The sequence below is a fragment of the Gymnodraco acuticeps genome, unplaced genomic scaffold, assembly GCF_902827175.1.
Source record: "Gymnodraco acuticeps unplaced genomic scaffold, fGymAcu1.1, whole genome shotgun sequence".
NCBI lineage: Eukaryota > Metazoa > Chordata > Actinopteri > Perciformes > Bathydraconidae > Gymnodraco > Gymnodraco acuticeps.
This window is the reverse complement of record NW_022989810.1, coordinates 2,198,630-2,217,517: the sequence shown is the minus strand read 5'-3', so window position 1 is coordinate 2,217,517 and position 18,888 is coordinate 2,198,630. Positions and strand designations below refer to the sequence as shown.

Sequence of the window (18,888 nt, the reverse complement as noted above, 5' to 3'; positions counted from 1 at the left end):
AGGGTTCCTGTAGCATATTAAGCTATTAAGAGTTGCGCAAATGGTATCTATTTCATTACAGTGATCAAGGATTAAATTAGAGGCTTGAGCCCTGTAACATATACAGTGCGTCTCCGCCAAGGCTGAGGGAGCCCTCCGCTTCCCAAAGGTCATTAGAGCTGAGGAGAGAGGATGGCCCCCAGTCTCTCCTTGCCTCTCTCCACTTTCTCCTCCTTCTCTTCCTCTTCTCTCTCAACCTTTACATCTATTTTTAAAGAGGCTACCTCTGGTTCTGAACAGTGGAGCCCATGTGGAAGTCCCTTAAATGTTCATTTACTCTATTTGCCAGCAGGGGGCAAGAACTCTGATTGTATAGAAGTCTACGAGAAAACGACACTACTTCTCCCTCGATTTACTACCGAAGTCCACATTGTAAACACGAGTTTATAGTCTCGATCGCTTCCTTAAGTACTTGTTTTACTTTTAATACAGCATTACATTCATTTTGTAAATGATTGTCCCATTTAGAGTGAAATATAAAATAAAGCAGGGTTTGTCGTTCTGATCTTGTGATTGACAGGTCACTTAGAGGGTGTTATGTTTGTTTTTTTCCAGAACTTAAACCCTTATACAGTGTTTTTTTTCAGTTGATACATTGCCTATGAGAACATTACACTGCTTCTCCCTTGATTTAGTATCCAAGTCAACATTGTAAACATGAGTTTATGGTCTCAATTGCCAGATATGAGTATTCTCTAAAACAGCATTATAGTTTGTTTTGTAAATGATCATCCCATTTAGAGTGAAATATAAAATAAAGCAGGGTATGGTTTATGGCATTGCTACTTCGTGATTGACAGCTCACTTAGAGGTTGTTGTCAATTGTGGGTGTTATCCTTGTTTTGGTCCAGTACTTTAACCCTTTTACAGTGTTTTTTTCAATTGATGAATTGCATAGACGTCTATGAGAAAATGACGCTACTTCTTCCTTGATTTACTACCTTAGTCAACATTGTTAACATGACTGTATGGTCCAAATCTCTAGTTTTACGTCTTCTCCAAAACATCATCATGTTCATTTTGTAAATGATTGTCCCATTTAGAGTGGCGCAGGTAGCTTGTTATCGACAGGTCACTTTCAAAACAGTTTTTTCGCTTCATGAAAGATTTAATATAATACTTTTCTCTATAAGATGAGTCAGTTTCTCCTACCCTTTGCTGTCAGATATGAGTGGTTTTTCTCCAGCTGTGGAGGAATATTAACAAGTATCCAGGCCTACCTGGCTCAAAGCTTTTAGATACTTGCACCTTGAGACATGGTCCATACTTCCTCCCCCCGCAGAAGTTTGAAGAGTCCTGCGGTGTATGTGTGTGTTCACCTGGAAGTGAGGGAGGCCCGTATCAGTGCTGGCACAAAGGAGCAGTCGCAGTTGGCAGAGGTTGGCCCTGTTGGATTTTAGGGCTGCATTATGCATTCATGTTTAGTCTCAGGTGCTACGTTTTATCCCCAGGCCAGCTTGGACCCACTTTCAATGGACCTTTTGGATGAGAAACTGTATAGGTGGAAGCAGCAAAAAATGATTTCCATGCTTATAGAGATCTGCCGCTTTGTTCTGTCAGATTCAATTACCTCACCTCTAATTAGAGAGCTATAGAGGAGGCTGGGTTTGTGATCCACACATCACACTGTGGAGCCTGCTGATAATGTGCGGTATCGCTATCACAGCCCGGCCACAAGCTCCCCACATTGCGGGCGTCTGAAAAAGCACGCCATTATAAATTAGCTCTTACACTTTTGCACACACACACATATTTGTTTAGAGCCCTTCCTTTTTTTTAAGTGTGAGTTTTCGGAGGCATATCTGTGTGTTTTTCCCATTTTCTGTTTTAGTCCACTGAGGCACAGACTCGTGTTTTCCTGAAAGATATGCTCATTCCACCACCTCTGTCCGTACTCTCTCTTCCCTGCTCCCCTTCCTCTGTGACTCATTAATCCTCTGTCCATCATATGGTCTCAGAGTATCACCCCATTTTATAGACTCAGTGGGGGCATTACCATATCCCTCTCCGGAGCTCCACTCCGCATGGCCGATCCCTATCAGACAGAGGCCATGCCTTGAACAAAAGAGCCACTGTGATCAAGCCTGTATTCAGCTACCAATGTCTCTATTAGCATTGGCTGCTCCTGCTGCTGCTGCTCCGCTGCATGACTGTTTGAACAGGGCTGAGATTCTCTCTCTAATCGGAGGAGGAAGAGTCTGATGAATGCGGATGATACAGTTCAGGGCGGAGGGTGTGGATGACGAGGCTGTGGGGGGGAGGCAGGGATACCTGGACACTGACCCTGATTGAGAGGAAGTTCAGACAGGGTGCAGCTTCCTAAAACATCCTATTCAAAAATGAGCAGATACCAGTCTTTGTGCAAGGATGATTTTAGCAAAGCAAGCCATTCGGAAAACTCATGAATAAGTACTTAAAATGTGACATGGATAGCTGTCAGACTTAAGGGAAAAGATGGGGATTGTAGGACTGCAACATTATTATGACCTCTATTTATGAAAAATAATTTAGTGAAAGAGAATTTATAATTAAAATATAATTGATGAATTATACCTATACCCTTATCATCAGGCGATGGATTCAGATTTTTTTTAGGATTGATTTATGATCAAAAATTAAATGACCTGCTGTAAGATTTCTTTATCAATCAATTATCAAATCGTAGTTGATTTACTTTCTGTCGATAGGCTAATAAATTAAGTTCTATTTTTTGCATTTCTTTGTTTTTCGAAGATTTTAAAAGATTTTTTTTTACGTCAACAATATTTAATACTAGTCATACTAGCGAAAATTAAGCTTTGTAGATGATATTACAAGGACCAAACAGATTCATTTATAAGTTAAAGACACCACAGAATTCCGAATCAGTGTTTTTTATGTTTTATTCCAAAATCACCTCTTTTCTGTCTGTTTAATGAGCGCTCCATTTGAAGGCAGACCGTGTTGCTCTCCATAGCGACGTGCAGTGCTCTCCATGGTGTCATTGGCCATCTGAACTCCGAGGAGGCTTGATAAGAGGGTGAGGCAGCAGACATTCCTCTGGCCCGATTCGTCAGCAGACCCTATAGAAATGCATCAACAAGCGCGGGTCACACAGTGAATGTGACAGGATTTTAAACAGTACACAACTAAATATAGCAGGGACGCCACTATCAGAAAATGAGTTAGGAGTGTGGTGCTGGTCGTTTAGAAAGTCATTATTCTTATCATTGCTGTCTCTGAAATAATTTCAGGTCTCTCCATGCAATGAATACTGTATAATAAACGAAACACGTGAGAATGCGCACAAACTTTGGTAATCTGTGGGCAAGAAGTCACCATCAGACCCCCTTTAATGTCTCTCAGAGTATTTCATTTTTCCATATTCAGTATGGCCTCCAGTATCTCTATCAGTTTGCAAAAGCTCCATTTAGTTACTATCTGTGAGAGTGGGAAAGTGAGATGCCCTTATTCTGAGTCTATTAAACCTCAATTCTATCTCATCTTATCTACCTAATCTTTGTGTCTTATTGACCATGAAGTTTATCTTGAATCTCCCTTTACCCTTATTATCACGCTACACTGTAGGTCTATTGGGTGCTGCTGTATTTGCCGGCAACAGAGGAAGAATCGTTTAGTTGTACACACAGTTCTTATTCAGCTGTGTAATGGAATGTGTACAGAGTGTGTATAGAAATGTATTTCTCCCGCTTTCTTTCACACACTGTCCTCAATTGCCTTGGCAGGAGCTTTTAACGCCAGTCATACAATCTCCCCTTGATACTGCGATATTTATCTCTCGGTATCATCTTAAGCGATGGTAGACTCATCGAGTCACTTCACGCCTCACTTCACTCCTCTGCGAATCAGCAGAAGGCATCAGATAAGATCATAAAAAACTGTATCCTAATTTAAAAAAGCAGCACTCTGCCTCTGCAGTGTCTATTAGAGATCCGTGTGCTAATTCTTTTCATGTCCGGGGCTCCTGCAGATGTAGGCCCTCTACAAAGGAGTAATTTATAAGACTAATGAAAAGAGCAAGCAGTTTGTGGACATCAGGGGGGTCTTTTATGAGGCTCGGTGTGCGGAAGAAAGAGAAACAGGAGAGCCCCACTTCCTGAACTGAAATTATTGCTTTATTAAAGCTGAGGGGCTCACTCGGGCTACAATAGAACAAACACATTGAAAGGTGTCGAGAGGATATCAGTGCACTCTGTTTGAGCTGCGGAATGATGCACAAGAGGCTGTGATAGAGACAGCATCCACATCTCACATGCAGTGATGGCAGCGCTTTCCAAGAGGACATTTTTTTTTATGAACATGACGCAAATGTTATTACATTATTTCAAATATAACCTTAAACTTGCATTCTTCTTTGCTATGCTAATTCATGTGCGGACATGTTTTGGTTCTGAAGGAGAGATGCACATTATCTTAATAACATTCAAATGCCAGATGAGATGTTTTTCAGGACAATTCAGGTAGCAGTACAGTAATTCCATCAGCGCCCCTTGATTGAAGCAAAATGGTAATATGCAAATACCAAAAGAGATGTACAGCTACGAGCAAAACTCTGGAATCATTTAGATTTAAAGAAATAATATTACACAGAGGGGGGAAAACATTAATCACACGGAAAAGTGTCTCCTTTAAGATTGCACTGGTGTATTACCCGGAGGCATGGAATGTAAATGGAAAATCAACATTGTACCCTGTGATAAGGCTAACAAATTAATAAAAGTATTTTCTTTCCCTCCTCCCATGCGGATGCCTGTATGAAAAAGTGTGGAAAGGAACTTTTCTTTTTTTCTCCCTCCGCTTGTGTGAGGTTTTGTTTTGTAGGTATAGCGGATTAGCATCAACGCTCACCTTGGCTGCAAGTCAGCTTGTTTTGTTTCAGAATGCGCTTAGGGCTTTTTCAATAGCTATAATGGAAGGACCTTTGTGAAACATTATGGTAAAACAATATTCTCTATTATTGACATGGCCTTATCTTTGTCTATACGTGGACATACTGCAATGTTGGTGCTACATTTGTGGTTTCTTAACAAAAGGAGGGGAAGACTTTCATTTCTTTTTTGTTTAAGCGCCTGAAGGATGTGATGAAACTGCCGAACATATCCCAATGTGTGTGTGTGTGTGTCTGTGTGTGTGTGTTCCCTCAGGTCCTCTGGAGGATGGCCTGGAGGAAGAGGAGGAGGAGTGTGTCTCCGAGGAGAACGAGCTCCTGGCCAAAGACGAGTTCTCGGCAGAGGAGAACTTCTCCGCCGAGTTCGAGACGGAGAACATGAGCTGCGAAGACATGGAGTACTTCTGCAACAAAGGTACGGATCATTAACACTTCAAAGAACACTGAAAAAACTGAAACATTGATTTTAATTCAATGAAATAAGTCAACAAATCTCACCTAGCTGTATTACGTTAGTTGAAAGCAATAATATTAAGTTGAATCTAATATTTGTATATCAACTAATATTATTGATTTGAACTAACCTAATTGAAATCTGTTGACATTTAAATAAAGTCAACGTTTTAGTTTCTTCAGAGTACTTTGCGACACTATGTCCAACCAAGCCTTGTGCCAAGCATCAAAAACAAGTTAAACTATTGCTAATGGCTTCTAATAAAATTCCTCAACAAATCAAACCTGGCAGAGCTACTAGGAGTATCCATGCGAGGAATTCTCACTGCAGAGAGTTAGGACTGCTCATTCGGATATTTGATGCTAGCAATCCACCCAAGAGCAGTGGTTTGATCTGAGAGGGAGATGGCATCGGCAGCGCTCCCCCCCCCCCCTCTGTGATAGTGCTGTGAAGGCGTGCTACGGTACACCAATGCACTGGAGAGCGTAGCACTTCCCTTTGTGAACACTCAGCAGCACCTGCTACTGCTCGGAGGTCCAGCACTATAAAGCTGCCTTTCCCCATCGCCAACTGCACCCGAATCCCCCCCCCCCCCCCCCCTTTGAACTCCAATTCAATTAGATTGCTTTCTTTGTGTGTTTGTTTCATTTCGGTCACACCTTGCCATCACAGGAGCTAATTTGTGGTCTGCTCCAGGTTACAGCGTGAAGATGACAGACTTGTCCCCCCCCCCCCCCTCCCTTCAACTCCCCAACCCCACCCTCTTTCTACCCCCCCCAGCCGCGTGGCTTTCAATACCCCAGGTGTCCCTACTCTTACTGGCACACAAATTTGACTTTTTAATGAAGAACCGACGCTTTGAATGTCTGCCTCTTCTCGCTCCGTTTCAAAGGGAAAAATTGTTTAGAATTATTTCTCCACACTTCTAAACTGATGTGCCTCGTGGGATTACATTATTGAAGGAAAAATAAATCTTTCATGTTCCAGGTAGGCTATGCCCCGGTAATCGTATCAATAATGTTTTCCTTTTGTTCTCCGGGAAAAGTTGAACGGCGCAATTGTTTGGAAATTGCAATTACCAGCGACGCCTCGTTCGCTTTACCCTTTGTCTCCATCGTAATGTGTCCCTTACACAAACTTCAAAGTGGAATATGGTCTTGTAATAACCCAGTAGCTATGAAGTAGATGGTGCGGTACACACTGGTGGCTACAGCTAGGGGGGACAAAGTACAACTTCTGAAAATCCTCAAAGAACCTTGTCGGAGCTGTTTGATATTCCCATTGTTTTGGATATAACCATGCGAGGAAGGGCCTCACATCTCCTCTGCATGTTTATGAATAACACTAAATAGCAATCCCAGATGTCAAATAGTACTTTTTTGGAGAAAGTGGTAATCTGTTCCTTGTCATACACAAGCCTTACTAGTCAGATTTTTTTGTATTACTCTGCTATCTAAGCTTACAAGAAGCTAAGTCTCCCATTGCCTCCTAAGACCTAAATCATGTACTATCCACATTTCTTTTTTCCTTGTGGCAAGTTGTGCGCAATCATCAGGTGTAGCCTTTTTCCCCATGATCCCTTCCTCAATTAGATCTATTTAAAAACTAATGTCGGAGTGGCTTAAATTTACCCCACTTATGTGAAAGTGGCGTGAATTAAACAGGACGCAATCCTGGCGGCATTAAATGGTTTAAGTGTGTTATTCCTCGACTATAGGAGGAAAAAGAGAGCCCCCCTTGATTAACTAAACCCTCTCAAATGTGATGGCGTGTGGTAATTAGCCCTGTGCGGACTTGAACGTGGGTTTTAAAGCAGCCACTCATCCCATGGCCTTTATCTGCTGCTGCTTCCCGGAGAATAAGGTCTCCCGTGTAAGGTTCCTCCACTGAGCAGTGACTCTCTGGTCTTAGCTTAGCCTTGTATCTGTGTAGTCACTCTCTGAAATGGGCTTGTCAGGGGGACCTAAAACCTCCATTAAAAGTTTCAGTCTATAATAGGTATTAAAAAGCTGTAGGAACACAAAGAGGAGTACCAATTTTCATTAACATATGAAGCACTTATTAACTTTGATCAGAGTGCGGTGAAGTAGCAAAGCCGCTTAAAGGCGCAAAGGTCAAGAAGTTGAATGCCACCAAAGACTCAGTCATTTGCCTTACCCTTGCAGAAAAGGGACTCCCCAGATAAGTGCATGGAGCACCTTGACGTCCCATCTTGGTCTGAGGCTTGGGAACCTCGAAAGTGGCTGATGGTTGACTCTGTAGCCTGTTTAGTTAATGCCATTGTGGTGCGTTCATGGGTGTGGTGTGTAGGATGCTGGGGGTACAACACACCATTAGTGCTTGTCTTGAATGTGCGACATCAATGAGAAATCTGCTATACAGTGAGTTTAATGCATTTCTAGATGCCCAAAGGTAACATTACCCATTATTCCACTGTAAAAAATGGCATTTATATATTTAAAATAGGTTTTTCTACAACTTAGCGTATGAGAGCCATTCTTTACTAAAGTACTGTATTTAAGTCAAATGTTTAGGTATTTTTATAAACACTTTACTGTACTCTGAGAGTGCTTCCATGTTATGCCACTCATAATAATTCACAATTGAATACAGTTAATTTACAAGCTCCCATTTTACATACAAACATTTGATCAACAATCAATATATGATGCATTTTGATTGATTGAACAATTTAAAATAAGACAAATCTAGACCAACCGTGAAGATGTATTCATCAATAACAGTCCAATCACATAGATGAATAGTTGTTAAGGATCTATTCTGCAGTCCCCTCTCCAGTGTGGGAATAACAAACCTCTTATTATTAATAAAGCAGTAACACATGTCCCTGACTCACTGATGAACTTACTGTTACTGAAAGCAGCATGTTGGAGTAGTAGAGCCACAGAGAGAAGGAGGTGTATTTTAATATAAATGGAATAAGAGGAGGTCTGCCTACATATCGAGAGCTCTTTAAGAAAAAAAAAAAGGCCCCATATCTAAAGAAATAACCTTGGCTCTTCCTGCGATTAAAACAGAATCTCACTGCTCAGTCAGTTTCACATTTATGGAGCTCTGCTTGTGAAGAGTGGACCCCACAGCCACGATTTATACACTATTGACACACCTGGCTCCATAATTGTAAGAAAGATATCCTTTTTAATACACTCTCTTTTTTTTACTGAAATTGTGAAATTTCACCTTGCAGTTTCACCCTCTCTTTTATTGTTGGCTATCTGTGAAGTTCAGCACAGGGTGTTGCCACAAGCTGTTCCCTTTGTGCTCTCCAAGTTTTTTTGTCCGATGACAAACGACTTCCTTAGTTAGCTCTGACAGTACATTTACATGTCATCTCATGTATCTCATTTCCTCGATGTAAAACCTCTTTTTGTGAAGTAATACGTCAATGTTGTTTTTTTTTAACCTCAAACTACTTGATTCTGTTGTGTGTGTTCATGTGTCAGGATGCATCAAGCACAACTAATTTGAACATATTGCACTCTTTTGCGCCCTTCTCCTCAAATGACCAACATTAGAATGTAACAAAAACATATTAATCACAGTGGAAGTGAAGAACCAAAGCTACACGTATTTAACATTGGAAATAACAATCCCACCTTGACCGTTTTTAACCTTTCGGTGAGTGATTCTGCAGCGGTCAGTAACATACAGGAAGTGGCAGAATTAATTATGTCACTCTTTGTGTAAGAGAGAAATAATCAGAATCTCCAGAAACACAGCAGCAGATCTCCTTGGCGCTTTCGCCACAGCTGCCAGTGCTCAGAATGGTAAATGTGGAATTTTAATGCACAGTTGATGCCGGAGAATATGGGGAAATGCTAATTTGTGGCGCGATAAGATGAATCGAGTCATCCCTTTAGCCCCATTTGACTCAGTGCAGGAAATTAATCATTAATGTTTGTTAAGTATGACAATCTAACTGGGCCAGATCTACATACTCAGAGACTGAGGCAGAGCGAGATAAAGACCCAGGCTGCAGACAGGGAGGAAAACTGCCAGATTCTGTAATGATGGGAATTTATTGGCATTTAAAGAGACAGTGGCAAGGCATTCCGCTAATAGCCTGCCTCCATTGGAGTGCTCTGCCTGCCACAAATTGCATGCAATTCAAACCTATTTTTCCGATAGCGAGGAAGTCTTACAGCCATGCTTGACTTTGGTGGGAAAGGTTGCTTCCTGGAATTGACTTTATCTGTTGCAGCATAATCTGCATCAACAAGCAAATATGCAATATGAACCGACTAACAGCACAAGTGCATCCCCTCCTCATATTACATTCTGAAAATCATTGCCAATACTTGCTTGTGATGGCTTTGGAAGAGTGGCAATGGGTTAAAGTCATCCAGCCTAGAATTTAGTAACATATGCAATCTCATACGAAGACTTACAAATACTTATACTCCATTTTGCAGAAATTGCGACCTGTCTCCAGACTCAGTGGTCAGGATTAGAGTGCCCTGAGCTCCTTAAAGTCGCACGGCAGAGATTGACATTTTCAAGGGCTTCCTTGGGAGAGACAATGCTAAAAGGGAGAGAAAAAGCCAATATGACTTTGTTGCTACCTTGCTCCAGGAATTGTTTGTGTAAATCGCCTATAAGCTTATTGACCTGAATGCGTGACACGCTGCGTGTGACTGCGATTTGGCTAGAGAGCCATCCTTTGATAGAGCAGCGATAAGGCTGATTTTAACAGCTCACTGGCTCCTCGTGCATGCCCGCCAACCCTGCACCCAGCAGGCCGCCTCAACCCCCCCCAGTCCCCCGTCCCTTCTGTTCCCTCCAGCCTTCTCTCGTTCAACCTTAAGTATCTCCATTTGATTGCACAGGGAACGGAAACCAAGCCAGATGTAAATTATGATCTAGGTGATAATGTAGAGGATGATCATTGACAATCTGTCTCCCACTTGATAAGAGGGTTTCAATTCAAATGATGAAACAAGGCAGAATCTCTATTACTTATAGTGGACCTCTGCGAATGAAATGGAGCACCTCAATCTGTTTCTATATCAGGAAGGTCAGAAACTCTTAAGTCGTTGAAAACCATAAAAATGGCTCTTCATATTGGCCAGGTTTATATGAAACCGCAGTGTAAGCAAAGGAGTGCTGCTCCAGCACTCCTTCCTCTGTTGGTGACACTTGTGCAGGAAACTTCATCAAAGCCCTGTGACATTGTTCCCTGTGAGGTTGCCCGGGTGATTGTGTTTAAAATGCATTGCAAACTGTGTTAGATGGAAGGCAGAAAATCCTTAATCACTGCTTAATTAAGGAATCATCTTGTAGCTTCATTTCCCGGGCTGTAATTAAACACTTCCAATACGTTTCGTTACAGGGCTTAACATGTCCGCCTGAGATCAAGGTAGTGCCTTTAATGTTATCTCGCATGCTTTTTTTTAACTCGCTCCGTCGGAAGGAACTGTTGATACACGCCTTTTGTTATCCTCGTCATAATACGAGCCAGTATGCGAAAGAGGTTCTCCAGGCCCAACAATACATTTAGATGAGTGGGCTCCCTGATAGTATACTAGGAAATGGAAGGAGTGTAGTGGAGGTGGGGGGAGGGGTGAGAAATAGCCAACCCAAGCAGACCCTTGCATAAGCAAAACTGGGTCATAATGACCTCATGTACTGTAAGTAGGACATTTTTCTACAGACTTCCCTTCAGTTTCTCTTTCGTATACATCTCCCTTTTTTTTAGTGTGAGGCAGAAAGCTGACATCCTTTTGGCAATGTTTGCTACCTTCTTTGAAGTGAGCCATGTCAGAAAATAGCTAAACAAGCATGGTGTGTGTGCTTGATCTGGAGATTAACCCTAACTGAGGACGGACTGCAGTGAAGGAGTGTGTGTCCTGTGGCAGTTGTCGCTGGAAGTGTGATAACTAACACTCTGAAATGCTTTTTGGGAGCTGTGGGGGGGGGATCAGATACAGAGGAAGTAAACAACGTGTACAAGTCCAAACATTTTCAATGATTGATATTAAATACACAACTTTCACACCATTGTCTGTATGGTCTTTGTATTAACATTTACTTGTTATTATATATCTTTATTGAACAACGACCATGCATAAAAAAAATCCCATCTGCAGTCCCTGGGCAGATACACACAACAATCAACAATCATTTAAAACATTTCATGATGCCTATCACACTATGTACAATCTAGAAGTATAACATATAAATACTATTACATTTTTCAATATAAATATCATTTTTACAATTCATAAATGTACACATCGATCCCTTTTTCCCCTTTTTGAGCGTATGAAGTGGAGTAATCCATTGTAGTAATCCAGGCCTGTCCCTGACCGTCCACTATTGGGTTTAAAACATCAAAGGGATGGAAACGATATGGTGACAAAAGTGAGAGAAATGTTCCTCCACAAACTATCAACCACCACCACATGCCCCAGGCACATTTCCTCTTACTTTTCCCCGAGTTTGCAACCACTGTGTCAGCCACATTGGATTTAATCAGAGCACCACACTGGGGGGAATCCACTAAGCTTTACTGTAAACTTTGGGTACAAACTGTGCTAGTTTTAGACATACAAAAATAGATTTCCTTTTACAGTAAATGCATCTTAGAGTCAGTGTTACTGCTGCACACTCGTAGTCTGTTTAACAAGGTCTTTAAGCACTTACATCCTGGAGAGAGATACCCAAATATCCCTTAGTATGGTCTGTGTGAGACTGTAAATCAGCCCTACATCCTATAACACACATTCTAGCTCGCTCCACAATAGATCAAACGGTAATAAATAGCCACCTCTCTCCCACACATTGCTTTCCTTCCTGTTCCACGGGGCTTCCTCCTGTTCCTGCAAGCACTCATGGGAACTCCTTTTACATACAAGTATGCAGCTGGACCCTGTAAGCTCACAGCAAATATACATATACAGAACTATATATACACAAAACAACACAATGGTAATGTTGCACATGGCTTTACATTGTGATACTTGAATGTCACAGGAAATGGACATAAAATGTAATGAGTATTGCCAGTGTAGGGGCTGGGAGCTGGCTGGTAGTTAACCTGTTCAACCGGGCGGGGGCCTCCGGGAAGAAACTCAGCTAACTGACGATACGAACCATTTTTACCGAAACAAAACATAAGTCTCACAAGAAGCGTAATGAGCCCTGAGCGAAAAAATGCTAACACACTTAGCACAGAACTCTAGGTATAAATACCCTTATTAAATATCGGATCTGCACAAAAATCGATTAGCAAGCTGAGATTCCACAGATTCTAGGGGTATAAGAATACCGACAGGGGAAGCAAACAGACATCACAACACGGAGCTTTACGGAGCAAAAACGGGACATTGTCTTACCTTAGCTGTTATTCTGATCAAAAGTTGTGTTCAATGGCATTACAACGATAAAAACGCTGCTCAAGGTTAATCCAATGTGTCTGTGTCACTTTGAAATGATTACTGATAATCCATCTTCATATTTATGGCAAAAACTGAGTTTTCATATATAGCTATTATGATAGCTACCAGAAGAGTGTATGACAGCTTCCGGTTCCGGGGCATTCTGGCTATGCATCACTCATTCACCAATGGGTAATGTTTAGATGGATTTTAGGAACTTCCCCTCGATTCTATTGGCTCTAGCGGTTAAAAAGAGGTGTCAATCATCAAAATCGACGAGGGGGGACAGAGATATGGAAAATCCACCCAAATGACCCCAGAAGTGTTGTTTTGCTAAAACTCTCTAAAAAGGTCAAATGTCTCTTGTTTTGCATCAATCTTGATACAGGGTACTTATTATATGTTATAGTATATTAGCGTTTAGTCTACTATCCCATCATTCAAGGGTGGTTTTCACTATAAGTAATGTTTTTTTTTTGGACGGACACTATCATTTAATTTTTTTTACTATGTTCAATCTGAATTTGCTTTAAAATAAAAAAATTCTATATTGATTCTGACTTTTCTACATCCAACTCACAGGTTTATCATTGCTTTGAGAAAAAAGATTATTAATGTACCCCTTTTATTGAAGATATAGTCATTTGTTCTGGGAATGTCATTTTCGAGCCTGAGACCTGGAAAACAGGCTCAGGGCTAAACAGTACAGTACATTCATATTGCAAAGTAGTTAAATGACTTTTTAACCAGTTTTAATGCTAATGTTAAAAATAACCATGAAAGAAACAAGTACTTATTTTCATTTTTTATTTATTTTACCATTTACTGTAAACTCTTCAATTTCGCCCTGAAAAGTTAAAAAAAACGGTCCCATTGTTAGAACCTGTGTTCAAGTAGTTCAAAAAGAAAAAGCATGTTGAAGACAGTTTTAGTTGTTTGGATTCGACAAGTCAGATGTTACAAAACAGGTTCATTTATTTCAGACAAGCACTAAAGAGGGTTATAGTCTAAAAAGGTGCTCAAAAGGTTTCCTTATTTTGGTTTATATATGGCAATTGAGTGTGTCAATTGGAATTGTAGTTTGTCACAATCTACCCTTCGGAAAGTCCATAATGCAATTCTTAATTAAATTATTCGTCTGATAATGCAACTTTGATGGAGTCATTCTCACCTTAACTTGTGTTTTTCTGCCTTGCAGGAGAGGAAGATGGCAACCGAGAAGCAGGAGAGTCGGAGATGGACGTGCAGGGCGAGAAGACCAGGCATGGGGGGCCGGAGGAATGGGATGGTCCAAGTAAGAAAAATGAATATCACTTTACTACATAGCCTCGAAGGGCCTCTCACAAAGTTATAACTAAATTGCATCCATTTTAACTATGTTTATTTGGGATTTGGTCTGGCATTAAACGGAAAAGTAGCATCCTGATATTTTCAAAGCTTGAACTTCTTGTTCAAAGTAAGAAAGCATTATGCCTTACAAAGCAACAAAAATGACATGAGTCAGGAGTCTGTATGCTATTATGACTGAAAGCCCACTCAGTTAATAGTACATTCAATTACCAACTATTGCTTACTCAAAAAAATAGCTTTATCAATTCTTTATTTACTTATAATGTGATGAAGATGCTTTTTGAACACTTTACAATGCATTTCTGTCTTGTTTTGCCCTTTTACTAAAAGTAACTTCATCAAAGTGATGGATAATACACGGAACAAGATAGTTGCACAGCAATTACTGCTCAGCTACAGCCTCCACCCACACTGCTGAACACACACAATATGATTCCTTTTTAATGCATAAAATGACCTCAAGAATTTATTGCAGGTACATGTAAAAAAAAAGGAGAGAAAGAGAGAAAAGAAGAGAGATAGAGAGGGAAAAAAAAAAAAAGTGGATTTGGGCAAGTTGTGCTTGCAAGCCCGAAGCCCCCCGGGGTGTGTATTTTATACTGACAGTGAATCAGTGTTATCGCACCTATCAGATAATGCATTTATCATTAAATTTCACATTTGCATTTAAATCTGGGGAAGGAAATGAGCATTGCTGGCTAAAGATAAGAACGCCGGGACGACAGTAATAAACCATCACTGTGATCAGTCAGGAGACAGGGCTGAGGGGGTCAGCTCAGAACTATGGGGGCCATGACAAAAAGAAGGCATCACATGCGGGGAAAAAGGCCCTTTTGGGGGCGAGAAAACGCTGAGCTTAAAAATAGTGCTTTGAAAAGGAGGGATGGATGTAGCATGACTAGATGTATGACTGACTGTAATTATCCTCCTCCTTCTACTTAGCCATCAGAATGAGAATTAGAGGCTCAGAAACAAACTGCTGGACAGGCAGCGGAGAGAGGAGGTGGCTCTGTAGCTCACACTGAGGATGTCCATTTCATGTTCTAACAAACTACAGCCTTCCGAGTTATCAAGTGACATCCAGTCTGAAGACTTCATCACTGTGTTCTAATCTCTGACGTTTAAAGAAGAGTAAAATGGCATTTAGCACACAGCTTTAACAGAAACATGCTAATATATGTTTATACAATTTAGCCAAGTTCATTATAAAACACATTTTGTTCTTGATGAACATGCAGTGGTGGCATGTAATGAAGTGCATTTACTTAAGTATTTTACATAATTTCATTCGAGTATTTCCATTGTCGGCTACCTTACCATGGGGGCCAACAGGTGTACACGCGTTACCACGGCCTCACATTCTTACATTGGGAGAAACGCACAGTAGTTTAAAAAAACAAATATGCCAAAACGTGCAAATGAAGAAACATCTTCACCAACAGAACATGAGCAGCATTTACTAAAAGCGATGCATAGTGTCACTGGAAACCTAGTAAATATAAGGTTTCATTGGCTAAGCTATAGCTAGCTTTTAGTAAACGCTGGGCACGTTTCGTCAAGCTTTTTCTTTATTTGCATGTACTTTTTACTCCATTACATTGATCTGAAATCTTAAGTTACTTAACAGATTTGTATTATTAGCTAATGGCAAATACAAATCAACTAATAAATAAACATTGAGATGTAAGTATTGATTTGAATATCCAGCAGCAGTGTACAACCTTATTTACTGTATATTAGCTCAAACTGAAAAAGCTGTGATTTTCACATTACTGCATTAATAATCAAGTCATTTAGTATATATGTTTTTCTAAATGGGCCATTACACTTAACTTTTGGTAATTTAAGTATATTTCAATGCCACTACTTGTGTATTTCTACTTAAGGTTTTGAAGGCGTATTTTCACAATGCAGAATCGCTTCTTTTACCTTACTATAAAATCTAAGTACTTCATCATGTTCGCACCAACTTGCTCAACATCTCTATGATATGATGACTTACACTGTGCCCCCTCCTCTGTTTTCTCAATGGGCAGCATTGAGTGGGCAGAAATTAATCTCGGTGCATAATAATGCCATTCACTCTCACATCATGGCTGCCATGAAAGGTCATTTCCCTTTTTAATTTTTCCCATTGTGCTGGAAAAGTCAGATGGGCATGTTATAATTTGAATAAAGAGGGGAATCAGACAATCAGATAGGGACATTTGAAATGACATGACTTCCTGTTCAAAGCGATTAAAAGCACATTTATTTAGTTTGAGGACTGTCTACCCTTTAATCTCTTTGTAAATGTTCCGATAGTTCGGCATTCATAAAAGTTCTTTGTTATTCTTTGGCTTAAGTTTAAGCCAGGTGTGATAATGATCGCCAACAGATAATTTTTAATCACGCCGTGTGTGCATCTGAATAGGATGTGTAATGGCCGTTACATAAAGAGAGAGTGAAGCCTTTTAATGAGGTGGGCTAACTCGGAACATGCCCACCTGCTTTGGTGATTCTATTGAAGCACCTCCATACCGTTTCCCTTTTGCTGAGTAACAACAAAAGCCTTTACAATCTACATCCTTTAATTGAACTTTTTTTTTGTCCCCTGCATTTCATCTCCACTTTAGTAACTCGTGTCGAGCGCTGTCCGCGATTGCCCCCTGTTCTCTGATTGTCTTTCTGTCTGTAACGGCAGAGAAGCGTACAGAATGACTCACTATTAATCTGATAGCTGCCTCTTCTGCTCTCTTCACTGCCGAGTGCTGGTTCTCTGATGTGGAACACCCAGCGAGTTCCCTTTCTCTCTCCTCGTCTCTCCACAAGTATGTCCTTAAGCAAATCTGCGCACTGATCTCTCTGTCTCGTGATCATTTCTCGTCACGGATGTTTCGCAATCAGCCGCTGATTTGGGAGATAGCGTGTCATGCTATTCTATTCATTTTCATGGACTGCCGGCGATAGGAATCTGACTCTGTCTCTCTCATTCTCTCCCACGCACGCTCCTCCAGGCTAATTGGGAGTGGTGTGTGTTAGCTAGCTAACTCTGCTAATGAACTTGTTCTCAGCCTTATCTAAATGCGTGCTCGTGTAAACTACACCCCCTTATGAAAGTCATGAAATCCAGGGTTCGTTAAGAGCGCTGTAATTACGATCGCTGCCTTTTCTGCCTGTGAGATACCGTTTGTGTGCTATTTAGTCATTTTAGTCATATTTTCTAAAATTCCATAAACTAATTAATATCAAAAGCAGGATTACAGGTCTACTGCCTTTACTGTAACTATGGAAACGGTATATATTCCAATCAGTAGCCATGATATATTGATAACTTCATACAACTGGGGAACACTGATTGTAATACACTATGCTTTACTTTATTGCCATTTAGCACATGAATATACACGTTCATGCTAATAAGTCTCAGTTGTATTGTGGGAAATGTACTATAATACGTTGCTGAGGTGTGCGTTTAACACAAATGATAGACAACATAGATAAAACACATGCAATCATTCTTAATATTTTGAAAGGATCTATATTGAAATCTTTAAAGTCACATAAGAATCACTTACACTACTGCATTGCAGCAATAATACCTATAGTAATAAAAGTATAAGTTTCCTCACCTTGCTGTGTAGAGTGACTTATGCTACTGTAGCTGTCAGCAGCAGGAGGAGATTCTAAGATATTGCACGTAAAATATGGCAGGAGGAGATACAGCAGCAGGAGGAGACGAGTATGACAGGAGTCATGTGATCATCTCGTCCACAAATCCCTTCTCCTGGCCGGCCCTGCTCGGCCCCTTGGTGCCAACTGGGCGTCGGCCAGGGTGAAGCAGGGGTCATCCGAAGGAGGGGCCATCAGAGAGTCTACCTGATGGTCAGACACAGACGGAGCAAAGAAAGGCCCCCACCAAAAAAAAATGCACCCGCTGCCTTCTTTTCCCTTTTCAAGACATCAAACAAGCACACGCAGCTTCACTCAGATGTAAAAACTCTTGAGTCTCATTTTTGACTCCAGCCAACCCAGAAGGGTCTGTGGCCGATTCTTCCAGTCTCAAACAAAACAAAACAATAACCATTTCAGGTTTAATGCACATATGTCATGCTAGGAGAATTGGAGGAGCAGATGGCCGTGATACTGTGGCAGGTGCCTCGACAAATGTTTGCGGTCGCCTGTGCTGCTATTTATATCACGGTGAAACACAGACACGCAATATTTGCAAAAGGACAGTGGACACTTTTTTGTTGGGAGTCAAAGTGATCAGCAAAATAAACAGATGGGATTAAACCTTATGGGCACCTGGTCTTTGAAATTCCCTCAGTTCATCTAAAGAAACTTTGGGAAAGGAATGTGGACAGCTATGGGGATTCTGTTTAATTGTATTCGACTGTGCATATTTTAACTTTTTACGTGCCGAAGCTTTTAAACATCAAAACACAACCTGAAACGAAATGAAAGCAAACTGACCCAAACTCCAGCACAAATACAGCGAAAACACTTTTCAATTCTGCCGAAGCAACATCTATTTGAATAGTTCACTCAGGTTGCTCTCAGTAAACAAGGCATTTTCTAACTCAGCACCCAAGTCCATTATAAAGTCAGGGTGTCGTCAAGGAAGGAGGGGCGCGCCGAAATGAGAGGGGGGAGACAAACGCAGCACCCAGATGCAGATTAGGCTGCAGAAGATGAGGGTGTAAAAGGGATTTAATGGTAGGATGGATTAGAGAAATCCTTGTAACAATGTTAAATAATTATGGTTCCAGCCGAGATCA

At 40.9% G+C, this 18,888-nt stretch overlaps 1 protein-coding gene and 1 long non-coding RNA gene across 3 annotated transcripts in view; one reads left to right on the top strand and one right to left on the bottom strand.

The window, feature by feature from the left end:
* The window catches only part of zfpm2a (zinc finger protein, FOG family member 2a), a 123,687-nt gene that overhangs the window by 31,654 nt on the left and 73,145 nt on the right, over positions 1-18,888 (top strand). For both annotated transcript variants that reach the window (XM_034228882.1, XM_034228876.1), the window contains exons 2-3: positions 5,184-5,342; positions 13,977-14,072. In XM_034228882.1, coding sequence (XP_034084773.1) covers positions 5,184-5,342; positions 13,977-14,072 — 255 coding nt within the window. The remainder of the gene's footprint in view (positions 1-5,183; positions 5,343-13,976; positions 14,073-18,888) is intronic.
* LOC117554451 lies at positions 2,939-12,783 on the bottom strand. The gene is made up of 3 exons (XR_004570277.1): positions 12,737-12,783; positions 7,539-7,695; positions 2,939-3,101 (listed from the first exon to the last, which is right to left on the bottom strand). It is a non-coding gene; the product is annotated as an uncharacterized LOC117554451 (long non-coding RNA).